The sequence below is a fragment of the Vitis vinifera genome, chromosome 5 (assembly GCF_030704535.1).
Source record: "Vitis vinifera cultivar Pinot Noir 40024 chromosome 5, ASM3070453v1".
NCBI lineage: Eukaryota > Viridiplantae > Streptophyta > Magnoliopsida > Vitales > Vitaceae > Vitis > Vitis vinifera.
In genome coordinates this window covers 1,740,001-1,754,936 of record NC_081809.1, presented here as the reverse complement: position 1 = coordinate 1,754,936, position 14,936 = coordinate 1,740,001, and the positions used below count along the sequence as shown (strand labels likewise).

The window sequence follows — 14,936 nt, the reverse complement described above, 5'->3', positions numbered from 1 at the left end:
CACCCACACATATCTAGAGAGAGAGAGAGAGAGAGAGAGAGTGAGACTGAAGGGAAGGAGAGTGGAAGCCAAAAAAGAAAAAAATACAACATGCATACAAGTAGATTATATGAGGGTATTACAAGGGAGCTTAGATCTTCTAACAACATTTTACAAATTTCAAGCCTCTTCAAATAAATGGGGGACCTCTCTATTAGTATCCGAGTAGCTCAACTGCTTGCTTTGACGATTGTTGTTGCTCTCTCTAACCGTATGCATCATGAGGAATATTAGGGCAATTGCCGAAATCAGGGGAAGGAGAAATGGGCTTTTTTAGTTCCATAAATCATCAGTGTTCCAGTGCACTACGAACTGAAAGTGGAGGGTCTTGCACCATGCCTCTGGATATTAGGTCGTGGTTTAAGAACATAACAATAACAGTTATGTCGTCATGAAAATGTCGTCTGACCTTCTTGTCAATCCTTCGCAGATCTGAGTACCGCATTTCTCGTTTTCTTGCGGCTTCTTGGAGGGCTGCCTTTACAAGTCGTTTGGCACTTCCCTGCAATGATGGAAACTTGTGAGCTTGACATATGCAGATTTACCAAAACCAATTTATATGAAGAGATACACATTATACACATGTGCATGAGTTTAATGTCTACTTTATCAAATAACTGCAGTTCAACATTTTTTTTTTTTTTTTGATAAATATAACTGCAGTCCAACATATAAGGATGTAATATCCACAAACATCATCTGGAAAAAGTACAAAATGTTCTCGTTAAGATCTGTTGCCTACAAACTATCTGCAGCTAGCTTATAAGAGATTCTACTTTAATTTATGCTTAATATTAGGCAGTGTATTAATATTGAGACAAAGGCCCTCCAAGATTGCCTACATCAGAAATTTTCATAATATTCCCCAAGAAGATCTGTTAGCTGTGAATTATTAGCAACGAAAAGACCCGTTTCATTTATCCCAGAGGGAAGGGAGGAAGAAAGGGTCTTCAGAACATTGAGACACTAGCAAGCAAAGATTTTATCTGTCACAGGTATCACTTAGCTTGGAGGTCCAACGCTAAAATTTGTGTTTAACAGAATGGTAGAGGGCAGCATATTTTTTGCTACGGTATCCTTGTTCAAACGTCCATGCATTTCCCTCGGGACAAGTGAACAAAAGAATTTTAGCAAATGCTTAGTTTCACAGCTTATTCTGTCTCCATATCCCTATCAATTAATGTCAGTGATCAAAACAAGTTTGCTTTAGTACGATTTCGAATATTTTATGAGTTCATATTTGCTAGCAAGTTCAAAAGGATTTACAAAGCATTGCCAAGCAAGTAGTTCAGCAAATTTGCGTGGAGCCCGTAATGATGGTCATCTCACATATCTAGCACCAGATATTGGTATGTTACAAAAATAACACAGATAGAAGGGTTTAGAGATTAATATTTGGTAACTCGTTTATGCGTCTGCCTTTTCTATTTTTATTAATTAACTTAATTTTTTTAGTTTCTTTATTTTTGAAAATTAATAAAATTGTTAAAGAATCCAACAAATAAACTCTTACTTAATTTGGAGTCTATTTATATAATAAAAAATTTTGAAATATTATAATTATGCATAGGATGGAAGAGAAATAGGCATAGTTATTTTAGACCAATTTTGACTCGAGAAATTCTAGTATTTAATTAATGAATTTAATTTATTAAGTTTTATTTGATTTTAAATTCTTTTATCTAATAAGAAATTTTAAGACAATATGAAAAAATTAATTAAAAATTCAATATAAGCATATGCATTACAAGAAAATAGACATACTTATCGTTTTTTTAAATAAAAAATAATAATTTATAGGTTTATTAAAATAAATATTATCAAGCTTATTTATATTGGTATCATCCATTTATTTTAAAATGTTGTTGTTCATTTTGAATGAAAATTATAATTCTAACAAATTGAGAAAAAAAAATAAAAGATAGTAATAAAAAAACCAAGTAGATTGGTGAGTTGGTAAATAATAGAGAGAATATGGGTTTTAATGGGATGATGAGATTATAAAATAAATAAGTAAATAAAGTTTTTTTTGGTATAAAGGAAATTATTTTTTCACTTGCTTTTTTAACAAAAGAAAATGTAAAAAAAAACCTTTCCTTTTCTTAAAATTTTTTTAACGGTATTATTTGTTAATTATTTTTAAAAAGGAACAATTTTCTCACAATAAAAATAAATCAGATAATTACCAAATTTCAATGAAAAAAAAAATTGAACTGAAGAGAGGCGAATATTTGAATACACGTGCTTAGAAAAAAATAGCATAAACAAAATTTTCTAAAAAATAATTTAAATTTTATACCTTCTTAAATGATAATATCTTTAAAAATAAAGTGTAAAAACCCCTAATTAGTTTATAACAAATGATAAAAATAAAAAATATTTAAAAATAATTTAAATTTTATGCATTGTAAAATTAGATGGTACTTCAATAGTTAAATCTAATATCTTTAAAGATAATTTGTAGAAAATTTTAATTAATTTTAAATAAATAAATTAAATTTAAAATTTACAAGCATCCGTTGTTATTTTATGATTTTTTTATTTATTAAATATGGGTAAAAAAACGCAGTTTTCCCTTGAGATAACCCTTGAATTTATCTCAAGTCCAAAAATGTAATTTTCTTTTTTCTTTTTTCTTTTTTGGGAAAAATAATCCTGCGTAGCGCCCAAATACTGAAAGAACGGTGAAGGAGGAGGGAGGAATAGTAGGAATGGGATCTCTACTGTTTTTTTATATAAAGTGAAGCAAAGGCATTTGGCTCTTCAGTATAATGCTTTCTTGGTCTTTCGACAAAAGAGGATACAAACCTCGAGTTTGTGCGCGAATCCAACCCCTCAATCTTCTTTCAAAGGGGTGTTAGATTCACGCACAAACTCGGGATCTGTCTCTTCTGTAGCATCCGCTTTATTACCGGCGCCAGTTTATTGATCTCCTCTTTTTTTTTTTTCAGGTTTGAGACTTGAGAGTTTACCATTATGTGGCTTGTTGTTGCAGATCCCACCGTTATGACGTACGGTGGCAGAGTTCGAGTTCTTCGCTTCGGACTGCGATGGTAGAGAAATTCGTTATTTCAATTATTTGAGACGACCGTTTTTACGAGAATTTCTCTTTGTCAATATTTTGATATTTTTCAATCTTAAAATAAATAAATAAATGTTAGATTTATAAATTAAGGATGATTTCCAATTTTTTATCAAAACCGATTGATTTTGTTTTATATTCAAACCTAACATAAAAAGGATAGGATGTACAAATTTTGACCATTTCATCTTTTTCAATTTATTTAAGAGTGGTATTTGCTTTTTTATTTAATTTTAAATAATTTTTTTTATATTTAATAGTATTAAAAATTATATTATTTATTTTTTAAATATTTTATTTATATTAAATATTTAAAAATAAAATAAAATTAACATATTATTTTTTTATTTAAAAAAAATATAAATATTTTAATTTTTTACATTTAATAAAAAATTTATAATAAGTCATAAAAAGATAAAAAAAAAAAACCAATAACCTAAATTTTGAAAATAAATTATTTTTAATAAAAAGTTAAAAAACAAAACACACTTTTATTTATTTACTAATATATTGTTATCATCTTCATCAATAATCATTATTTATTTTTAAACTAGCATATGATTTTATTCGTCTCCAAAAATCGTCCAAAAATACTCAAGGTGATATATCATAATCACCCTATAGTTACCATGGGATTACGAAAACTTTTCCATGCTAATATTATAAGTTTATGAGATTTGACCCAATCTATTATATTAGTTTTAAAATCTAGCTACATCATGAACTTCTTCATTAAGGAATAATTTAAAGAAAAATAATATAATATTCCAAAATATCAAAAACAATATAATAATAAAAATTTTAAATAATTAATTATATAATTAGTTTTTATTTTAAAATTTATTTTTACTATCTAAATGTCATATTTTTGTGTTCAAGACATTCATAAAACTAATTATTTTATTTATTCTTATTTTAATTTACAATTTAATGATTTGAAAAAAAAATCTAATATATTTTCAAATATTCCAAAATATTAGAATTTATTATATAATAAAAAATTTATAATAATTAATCATAATTTTGGTAATGTGATAATAATTATAATTTTTAATTAAAGTTAATTTCAATCATTTGATTAAATAGACACAACTTAACATATTTTTTAAATTTTTATTTAATATAAAGTTTATGTGAAACGTGGATGGCTCATATACCATTCATTTTTGTACACATTAATTGACCAAAAAAGCCCTCTCAAACGCGTTCAGCCCAAAGCATCATCCTCCCAGTGGGTCCAATGGCTAATAGTTAATATTTATATCAGCCATCTATAAATGGAAGTCGAGCCCCAAAGCCCAACACCCAAAACAGGCAAGCCTCTTATCAAGAGATGGGCACATCTCAAGTTTGTGCGTGAATCAAACCCCATCGTAGCCGTCCATATCTTCGTGTACTAATCACGGGGCGATTCGACGCCGTTAGATTCACGCACAAACTCGCGATCTGTCCTTCTGAAACATCTAATGATTTCCCCTTTGCTTATATATCGGGCGAAAGTTTTGTAATCTTGTTTTTGGCGCCAGTTTGGTGAATTCTCTGTTGGTTTCCCTCTCGATTGTTTGAGAAAAAAGACGGGAAATTTTGGGAAATTATTTTCAGATGGCTTCTGGTTCGGAGGAGGGATCAGGGTTTCCGGCCGACGATTATGAGTCGTTGATAGCGACGACCGATGTGGAGCTGTTGAAGAGGGCGTGGAGGAACGAGAAGGCTGCTCCCGAGACTCTCCATTTTCAAACTAGAGAACAGATCCAGTTGATGGTATGCTTAAAACTTCAATCCTTAACCTTCTGTTTGGTTTCTGAGAAAGTAAACGGAAATGAAAAATACAAAAATTATAAATCTTTTTTTTTGGTGAAAATTTTGAGATTCGACTTAATGAAGCGAAATTCGCTGTTAGAGTGGATTTTTCTTTTTCTTCTTTTTTATTTTTTTGTTTCATACGGTCCCAAATTCCACATTATCATCGGAGACCAAACGGAACCTAGAGCAATTACTAACTAGGTTTGTTGTGAAGCTTGGCATAAGATTTTCTTTTTTTTTGATAGAATTTGATTTGCATGTTCTCCACGTTTGTTTGAAAGTTATTTATTTATTTTTTTCATTATTTCTATTTTCCTTTGCACTCTAAAATCGTTCATGAACAGTTCAATGATCCATTTAATTGTGAAATCAATGATTTTGCACGAAATTTGTTTGAGCTTTTAAAAATTTGGAGCAATAAGGATCGCAAATTGACAGCATTAGGTACCATTTTCGGGCACCTAGTGAGGTTTTGTTCTTCAGGCATTTGATTAATGGGCATTATATATCTATTGTCCATCCAGTCTACCTACATCTAACAGAGCATTGTATTTCATTCATCAAAAAATGTCGTATTTCTAGTTTTAGGTGACTTCAACTCCCTAAAAATAGTTTTTTCAGATAATGTGGTGCCTTGAACTTGAATCAGCACTAAAAGGCTGGAGTTTTGGATTTGAAACTCATCCCAACAAAGCCTTCCACTAATTAGTGTATGAAACTTTGAATATTGAAAAATTGATATCCCATCTGTTTGGCCATTTAGTTCCGGAGCCACGGTTGGACACCTTTATCTTCTGCAAAAGCAAAGGATCTATCGAAGCTTTCCAGCTTGATGACAGGTAAATGTTTCTTTTATCATCATATATAAGTACACTCAGTAGATGATTTCCCATTTGTGCTAACCAATTAAATTTGCCATATGCAGCAAAGAAGTGGTGGACCTGGTTGCTGATGATTTATACATTCTTCGTTACAACTCAGTAAATCCACTCATAGAAAGTGGCCAAATTGATTTGGTGTAAGCCACTAAGCGTCTTTTAGCACAAAACAGAAATTGTAGTTACAGTGTGCTATTCAAAATTCCATCATCCATGCCTTGGGTGTTTGATTAAACTACCGCAGATTGTTACCATATTGAAGAGGACTGTGTACCTTTTTTTTTTTTTTTTAAGAGAAAATATATATAAAATTATCTATAAACATCGTGATTCAGCTGGCTATTTTAAAATGGAAGTTCAAATAAATGCAACAGAAATTAAACCCCGGAAGTCACGTGCAACAAATATAATTTAATAACCTAAACCAATATTCTTTTGAATCACATGTTTTATTATGAGAATTTGTTCTTTTTTGCATTTTTTATTTTAAAAGAAAAAAGGAAATTGACTGAGCTCTAAAGGGGAGGTTGGCAAGAAACTTGGAACGCAATGCTTTTTTAGTTAATGGGACAAAAAGATGAGTTCGGCAAATATGCAGAAATTTCTTCATTTTATTTTACTTTTACAGGTAAAAATACGTGCAAAATTAGTTAACATAATCAACGGCCAGGATCTTGAGCAAACCATCATAGGATACACCACTATCTTCATCACCGCCGCCCAATTTGATCATGGCCTTGATTTCTTCCTCAGTTGCAGAAAACCCGGCCCAATTCATATAGCTCTTCAAATCCTCGAGCCCTACTTTGCCGTCGCCGTCCCTGTCCATAACCTTACACACATCCTCCATCACCCCAGCGACGCCGTGGCCCTTGTTCCTCGGACTTCTCCGGCAGCCCAACACGTGTTCAAACTCATCGTACCCCACAAACCCATCCTTATTCGAATCCGCCACCGACATCATCGACCCGATCGCCTCCTCATCTCCGGAGACGCCGCTTGGGAATCCCACGTAAAAGCTGCGGAGATCTTTGACACGATTTTCGGCCGGGCAGCCGTTGTGATTCTGACGAGGAAATATACAAAGAATCCAGCAAGAAGAATTCCACCATAGATGAACGTTTGAGAAGACTCCACTGGTAATTTGTATTCGATGTCACAGCATTTCATTTTCTCCTTCTCACTCACCAAAACATAATCTACATACCTGTTATATCATAGACAGATGATTACTACAAGGATCATAAAACCCTAATCAGAAATTTCAATTTCATAATCACCAAGAAGCTTTTTCCATGTGCAGGGCAACTTACTGTTGGGTGTAGATAGTGTTTTGTAAAATTTCTGAGCATTTCATTTTTTTTTGTGCAGATTTCGCTTTAATCCAAAACCCCCTAAGAGGGTTTGATCAGAAAATAACATTGGCTTTAAAGATCAATAGTAACCTGAATTCCAACCCTATCAAACATGGAGCCCAATGGTATTTATCTTAATTTCAACATTCTTTTATTTCCCTTTATAAATTAGTATAAATTAACATATTGGTTTTATTTTCAGAATTATTCAAGTAAAATCAAGAGAGGAGTTAAGAGATGAGATCCACCTCGCCGCCCTTGATAGCGTTGTGAATCTCAACTCCTTGTGTGCTGCCTTTACATTTGTCGGACTCTCCCTCACCACTATGGAGTTGCAGAGCACTGATGGTCGTCTTGGCTGCAGTCCCAATATAAGCACGATCAGGAACTTGATGTTATTTGAGGTCATTTCCTTTGCGTTTTTTCTCGCATCATCATTGGTGGCTTATGGCTTGAAGACAATGATGAGTCTCATCAATGCTGCGGAGTTAAATGAAGAGTTTAGGAACCACTTCAACAGAAAATCTATTCAGAAGGTGATGCTTTGTGCCATCTTCAGCTCGATATTGGGATGTCTTATTTTAATTCTCTCAATAGTGTACATCCTTCAGATTAGGCTAGGGGTATTGAGTTGTGAGAGTCCATCTACAGTCCAAGGAGTGGTTGCTCTTGTTATTATTGTTACTTGTGGTGTTATTTTTCATGCTGCTATTACTATCTCAGCTTATATATATGACTTTTGGTTTATATTAGTATGTATGAAACATTATTAATGTGTTTAATTAGAACATGAGCATTGTCTTTTAATCCCTCAACTCCTTCAATCTCCTCACTTCCCGGACAGGAGAGCCAACTTTTCTCAAAGAGAAAGAACAAAATTTTTTCTCCTCAAAATTATATATTTTCTGGGGGGATACACATTTCTCCTCCATACTGCCAAGCGAGCTTTGAAATTTTGACACGATTTCCGGCCGGGCAGCCGTTGTGATTCTGACTTAACGCACAGGAGATGAAAAGAAAATGACCAGGAAATATACAAAGAATCCAGCAAGGAGAATTCCACCATAGATGAACGTTTGAGAAGACTCCACCGGGAATCTGTATTCGATGTTACAGCATTTCATTTTCCCCTCACTCACCAAAACATAATCTACATACCTGTTATATCATAGACACATGATTATTACAAGGATCATAAAACCCTAATCAGAAATTTCAATTTCATAATCACCAAGAAGCTTTTTCCCTGTGCAGGGCAACTTGTTGGGTGTAGATAGTGCTTTGTAAAATTTATGAGCTGTTCAGGTGTGCATCTTGTAACCGATGATCGTATAACAGGTATGATAGATCTACAAGTTCTTCCTCAAGGTTCTGTTATTCAATTATGAAAAGGTCGATGTGTTAATGTCGGAAATATGTTTGTCTAGCTCAAGATGGTCATTGAGAATAAGAATAACTTACATCCAAGAATTTCTCTAGTCTTTCAACTAATTCGTGAGGTAAAGGTTCAGGCAAGTTAGTTTTCTTCTTGTAGAACTTTTCCAACCATAGCTCAGTGCTCGACTTATTTTTCTTGCCCTTGACTGGTTCACTAAGTGGGGTTTTCAGATATTCAGCAGCAAAAGTTTGTACATACTACAAAGAGAATAGAATCTTGTAAGCATATAAATAAATGATCAAATGGCCAAATTGAAGACAAACTAATTTATATTTGTGAAATAAATAAATAAATAAATAATCAAGTTACCTCTGATGTATCCCGAATTCTGTGTAGTGCAGAATCTACACGAGCGTATATCGTGTTCCTCTGCCAACAATACAAAGAATTCCTTTCAGATATTCTTCGTCAACTAGAATCAACTTATTGTAAAGCATTATCAGATGTCCAGACCAGAGAGTGACAGACACTCAGAAAACCATATTTTTCTCAATGGCTTAATGTAAATAAATCCCTTCTTTAGCTTTTAAGTTGTGACTTTTGCTACCTTAATGAAGCTAACCTTGATTATCATTTTTAATATTTTTATGCAGAATTAAGAAAAGAACGTCATTGGAATTACCAAGGCAACATCCTGGAGCATTTGACTCATCTGGGAAGTATTGGAGAATGGTCCAAACGGATGACAACCAGCTGACCAGAGCCAATTCACGATCGGTCTTGCATGTACATGAGAAGCCTTTTCGTATGGTGCACTCAACCCACCCACGGCAGAAGCAAGACCTGCCAATATATATGGTGTTGTGCTTGTGATGGAATAGCATGCCTTCTCTCTGTTTCTGAAACATAACTGTCCAACAAATGCAAGCTATTTTAGGAGAAAAATGAGATCATGAAACCCTGGCTTTTCCAATAATTTCAATCTGACACTATCTTATAAGGCCTAAGAAACTATTAAGCCACATGCACACATTAGCATAATGAAGCTGAGACCATCGTGTGAGGCCTAATAAAATGACTGTATTGCAAGAGAAATGAAAGCTTCAGTTGCTTGTAAAACAGGGTGACTTGTCTCATTTTTTTTTATTCATAGTTTGAATTTTTCTAAAATTAAAATAAATATAAATTGAGAGTATCCTTCAAATTTGGAGTTAAAAATTCACTTTTTATATTAAACAAACATTTCCATACAAATAAATAATTTGAGGTTAAAAATTATTTGTATATTAAGAAAATCTTTTTGTATTTAAGGCAATAAAAAATGATAAATTTTTCTAAAGGATGAAAATTGGTTACCTTTTCCATCTCAATTCAATCTTGCAGTACTTTGTAGATGATTGGTTGACAGCTTTTTAGACAAACAAGCAAGGCGGCAAAGAGAAAGGAGAAGAACCCAAAGAGAGAGTGGAATGGAAGAGGCGAAGGGGTTGGTAAAGCACGTATTGCTGGCAAAATTCAAAGATTCAACCCCACCTGACCAGATTGAAGAACTCATCAAGGGCTATGCCAACCTTGTCAATCTCGTGCCTCCCATGAAAGCCTTCCACTGGTACTTCTCTTCAATCTGAGTCAATAAATTTGCTTCATTTTTCTCTGTTTCATAGTCATTTTCTTGAGATTTCTTTGCTTTTGTGGGCTCTTCCAAATGGTTATTGTTGGGGATTCGGTTTCGAGTGAGTTGTTATTCTCTTGAATCTATATCAGTTGTTTTCTTGGGATTTCTTGGATTTTTGTGTGATCTGCCAAATGGGTATTGTTAGGGATTCGGTTTTGGGCACAACCCAGTAGTTTTAATTGGGAATTGAGTGAGTTGTGTGGCATTTTTCCACTATAAATTTCACTACCAAATGTTGGAAATCAAGCCAGCATCCTCTGTTTACTTCCCTAATTAGTGTAATGTACAACCTTTATTATAATTGATTTAGGAGTAATTCTAGCAAGGTAGTTTATTCACTTTCCATGTAAGAGTAGTTTATTCACTTTCCATGTAAGAGTAGTTTATTTACTTTCCATGTAAGAGTAGTTTATTTAATTCCCATGTAAGAGTTTATTCACTTTCCATGTAAGGGAAATTCCATTCCGGAATTGTCTCATATCCGTAGGCTATTTATTTATGCTTTCATTCATTGTAAAGGAAGGTATCACAGAATAAAAAATAAATAAAATTCCTTCATATTTTTCTTCAAATTCTTCATGGTATCAGAGCAGATGGAAAAATCATGGGAGTAAAACCCCTACCTAGCCTCAGAGAGGCATTCTCTGAAGTCCGTCGCGAAGAAAGTCGGAAAAAATCTCATGATGGGATCCCATCAACAACTGAATATGGCAGAAAGCTCGGCTCTTAAGACTCAATTCGCTCCTTTTGACAACAGTCAAAAAATTAAAGGAGGTAGACCTTGGTGTGATCATTGCAGAAAGCCGGGACACTCAAGAGAAACTTGCTGGAAGATTCATGGAAAGCCAGTAGATTGGAAGCCACGTCAACTACTTGAGAAAGAAGGACGAGGCAATCATGTGGCTACCGATGAACAATCGCCACAACCTGAAGCTAGCCCTTTTAATAAGGAGCAAATGGAGATGCTTCAGAAACTACTGTCTCCTCTTTTGTCAGTACAGTCACAAACTGGCTCATCTTCCAACCAGGTCATTGGTTCCGGAACCTTGGCTCACAAAGGTAATTTTTTGAGTGCCTTCACTGCTGGTAAGAAACGTAAAAAACCTTGGATAGTGGACTCAGGAGCATCTGATCATATGACGGGAGATGCGACAATTTTTGATACGTATAGCTCATGTCCAAATAATTTAACAGTCCGAATAGCAGATGGTTCACTATCAAAGGTTACCGGAACAGGTTCAGTTGTGCTATCAAGGGATCTTACTCTCAACTCTGTTCTCCTTGTTCCTAACTTGGACTGTAATCTATTGTCAATTAGTAAACTCACTAAGGAAAAGAGGTGTATTACTAATTTTTCCTCCACTCACTGTGAATTTCAGGATTTGGATTCGGGGAAGACGATTGGCAATGCTGAGGAATGCTCTGGACTCTACATCCTTAAGGAGCGCCACGATCCACAAGAACAACCTCAAATGACAGTTGGTAGTAATTCTTTTTCGGTTTCATGTCAAAATAACGATAGTGCAATTAGGTTGTGGCACTATCGCTTAGGTCATCCAAATGTTATGTATCTCAAGCATTTATTTCCTTCATTATTTAATAAAAATCCACAATCCTTTGAGTGTGAAATCTGTCAATTATCAAAGCAAGTCCGGTCTCATTTTCCCATTCAACCCTATAAAGAATCTAGTCCATTCTCAATGATTCATAGCGATATCTGGGGTCCGTCAAGAATAAAAAATGTAACTGGTACTAGGTGGTTTGTCTCATTCATAGATGATCACACTAGATTAACTTGGGTATTCCTCATGAAAGAAAAATCTGAAACGAGTCAAATTTTCAAAAATTTTAAAAATATGATTCAAACCCAATTCTAGTCAAAAATACAAATTCTAAAGTCTGATAATGCTAGGGATTATTTCAACTCCATTCTAGGAGAATTTCTAGCACAAGAAGGGATAGTTCACTTAAGTTCATGTGTTGATACCCCACAACAAAACGGAATCGCTGAAAGGAAAAATAGGCATTTGTTAGAGGTGGCTAGATCACTAATGTTCTCCATGAATGTTCCAAAATTATTCTAGGGGCAAGCTGTCCTTACGGCAGCCTACCTCATCAATAGGATGCCGTCTAGGGTACTAAAATTCCAAACACCTTGTCAAACACTCCTAAAATCCTTTCCGACTACTCGTCTCATCTCCACCGTCCCACCCAAAATTTTCGGGTGCTCTGTCTTTGTTCATATCAATCAACAACATAGAAGTAAACTTGATCCTAGGTCACTCAAGTGCATCTTTCTTGGGTATTCTTCAAATCAAAAAGGGTATAAGTGTTACTCTCCGGTCATAAGAAAATTCTACAATTCAATGGATGTCACATTTTTTGAAACCCAGCCTTACTATCCCAAAAACGATATTCAGGGGGAGAATTCAACTCAAGAATATCAATTTTGGGATCTTGAGTCATTCAGTGAGTCACCCATCACCACTGAAAATCACATTCCTCCAGAGTCATTTAATCAACCCGAGTCCATTGTTGACTTGTGGGATAAGGAGCACATCCAAGAGGAAACAGAGGAAAGAACACTTTCTCAACAAACCCATGAGGCAGAACCGGGTCCTAATCCAAGTAAACTTCCAGGTAACAACGCTCCTTATGGTACTGTTGATTCCGAGTTAGAAAATGATATTCTTAATATGCCTATAGCTTGGAGGAAAGGAGTTAGATCATGCACTCAGCATCCCATTGGAAATTTTATTTCTTATGATAAGCTATCACCTACGTTTCGTGCATTCACTTCTAGCATCACAGAGATACAAGTTCCTCAGAATATTCAGGAAGCTTTCAAGTATCCTAAGTGGAAGGCGGCAGTCGATGAGGAAGTTCGGGCACTGGAAAAGAATGGTACGTGGGAAATTACTGACCTCCCAAGAGGTAAGAAACCAGTTGGGTGTAAGTGGATTTTCACAGTAAAGTACAAGGCAGATGGTAATGTGGACAGGTATAAGGCTCGGTTGGTCGCCAAAGGATTCACCCAATCCTATGGCATTGACTATCAAGAAACTTTTGCTCCAGTTGCCAAGCTCAATACTGTTCGTGTACTTTTATCCTTGGCAGCTAATCTCGATTGGTCGCTTCACCAACTTGATGTGAAGAATGCATTCCTCAATGGTGACTTAGAGGAAGAAGTTTACATGGACATTCCTGCTGGACTTGAGACGACATCAAATTTCAACAAGGTTTGCAGACTCCGAAAATCCTTGTATGGTCTCAAACAATCTCCCAGGGCCTGGTTTGAACGGTTCACTAAGGTAGTGAAAGGGTACAGATTCGTTCAATGTCAATCTGATCACACATTATTTGTGAAACACTTCCCAAAAGGGAAATTGGCAATTATCATTGTATATGTGGACGGCATAATTTTGACAGGTGATCATGAAGAGAAAATTGACTTACTTAAAAAATTACTGACAAAGGAATTTGAGATCAAGGATCTTGGAAACCTCAAGTACTTTCTCGGAATGGAGATTGCTAGGTCAAAGAAAGGTATAGCAGTCTCACAACGCAAATACGTTCTAGACTTATTGAATGAAATAGGAATGCTAGGATGCAAGCCGGTAGAAACACCTATGGATACAACTGTCAAACTGGAAGAAAGTGATGGAAGTGCGCCAGTTGATAAAGGAAGATATCAACGTCTTGTGGGGAAACTCATCTATCTTTCTCATACAAGGCCAGACATCGGCTTCTCCGTTAGTGTGGTAAGTCAATTCATGAATAATCCAACCGAAAAACACATGACTGTTGTGATCAGAATATTGAGATACCTCAAGATGACACCGGGAAAGGGTCTCTTCTTTCAAAGAACAACAAAGAAAGAGATTGAAATTTTTTCAGATGCAGATTGGGCAGGTTCAGTGACTGATCGGAGATCAACTTCAGGCTATTGTTCATTTGTCTGGGGGAACTTGGTTACATGGCGAAGCAAGAAACAGTCAGTGGTAGCCCGTAGCAGTGCTGAGGCAGAATTTCGTGCTATGGCACAAGGTATCTGCGAGGGAATCTGGTTGAACAGGCTGTTAGAAGAATTACGGGTTCCATTGAAGCATCCCATGGTGTTATACTGCGACAATCAAGCTACCATCAGTATCGCTAAGAATCCGGTTCATCATGATCGAACTAAGCACGTGGAGATAGATCGACACTTTATCAAGGAAAAGATTGAAGAAGGAGTTTTCAAAGTCAGCTACACTCCGACAAACTGTCAAATGGCTGACATTCTCACAAAAGCTCTTGCTCGAGTTAACTTCGAAGATCTGACAGAAAAACTTGGAATGATCAACATCTACAACGCGGCTTGAGGGGGAGTGTTGGAAATCAAGCCAGCATCCTCTGTTTACTTCCCTAATTAGTGTAATGTACAACCTTTATTATAATTGATTTAGGAGTAATTCTAGCAAGGTAGTTTATTCACTTTCCATGTAAGAGTAGTTTATTCACTTTCCATGTAAGAGTAGTTTATTCACTTTCCATGTAAGAGTAGTTTATTTACTTTCCATGTAAGAGTAGTTTATTTAATTCCCATGTAAGAGTTTATTCACTTTCCATGTAAGGGAAATTCCATTCCGGAATTGTCTCATATCCGTAGGCTATTTATTTATGCTTTCATTCATTGTAAAGGAAGGTATCACAAAATAAAAAAAAATAAAAATTCCTTCATATTTTT

General features: G+C 34.9%; 3 protein-coding genes, 1 long non-coding RNA gene and 2 other non-coding genes across 7 annotated transcripts; 4 read left to right on the top strand and 2 right to left on the bottom strand.

Moving 5' to 3' along the window:
• Nucleotides 1-2,841: 2,841 nt before the first annotated feature.
• MIR403D (microRNA MIR403d) lies at nucleotides 2,842-2,927 on the top strand. The gene has a single exon (NR_127856.1). It is a non-coding gene; the product is annotated as a microRNA MIR403d (primary transcript).
• Nucleotides 2,928-4,425: 1,498 nt separating this feature from the next.
• LOC132253757 (DNA replication complex GINS protein SLD5-like) lies at nucleotides 4,426-6,144 on the top strand. Of its 2 annotated transcripts, none has more exons than XM_059736721.1 (3): nucleotides 4,426-4,882; nucleotides 5,688-5,763; nucleotides 5,850-6,144. In XM_059736721.1, exons 1-3 carry the CDS (start codon nucleotides 4,724-4,726, stop codon nucleotides 5,906-5,908), a joined length of 294 nt encoding a protein of 97 aa, XP_059592704.1. In that variant the 5' UTR covers nucleotides 4,426-4,723; the 3' UTR covers nucleotides 5,909-6,144. The 2 variants fall into 2 exon arrangements, with proteins under 2 accessions (XP_059592704.1, XP_059592703.1); XM_059736720.1 differs by having other exon boundaries at nucleotides 4,432-4,882; nucleotides 5,696-5,763.
• Nucleotides 4,459-4,573, top strand: MIR403E (microRNA MIR403e). Its single transcript, NR_127857.1, has one exon. It is a non-coding gene; the product is annotated as a microRNA MIR403e (primary transcript).
• Nucleotides 6,145-6,181: 37 nt separating the features above from the next.
• Nucleotides 6,182-6,826, bottom strand: LOC100255097 (calcium-binding protein CP1; the record flags this gene model as incomplete). Its single annotated transcript, XM_010651291.3, has 1 exon — nucleotides 6,182-6,826. A coding segment is annotated over one exon (378 nt), but the record flags the coding sequence as incomplete, so codon positions are not given.
• Nucleotides 6,827-8,418: 1,592 nt separating this feature from the next.
• On the bottom strand, nucleotides 8,419-9,900 carry LOC100265399 (uncharacterized). Its single transcript, XM_010651181.3, has 5 exons — nucleotides 9,892-9,900; nucleotides 9,218-9,445; nucleotides 8,905-8,964; nucleotides 8,619-8,792; nucleotides 8,419-8,528 (listed from the first exon to the last, which is right to left on the bottom strand). Exons 1-5 carry the CDS (start codon nucleotides 9,898-9,900, stop codon nucleotides 8,448-8,450), a joined length of 552 nt encoding a protein of 183 aa, XP_010649483.2. The 3' UTR covers nucleotides 8,419-8,447.
• Nucleotides 9,901-11,088: 1,188 nt separating this feature from the next.
• LOC132253712 (uncharacterized) lies at nucleotides 11,089-11,839 on the top strand. Its single transcript, XR_009465597.1, has 2 exons — nucleotides 11,089-11,269; nucleotides 11,590-11,839. It is a non-coding gene; the product is annotated as an uncharacterized LOC132253712 (long non-coding RNA).
• The last annotated feature ends 3,097 nt before the right edge of the window (nucleotides 11,840-14,936 follow it).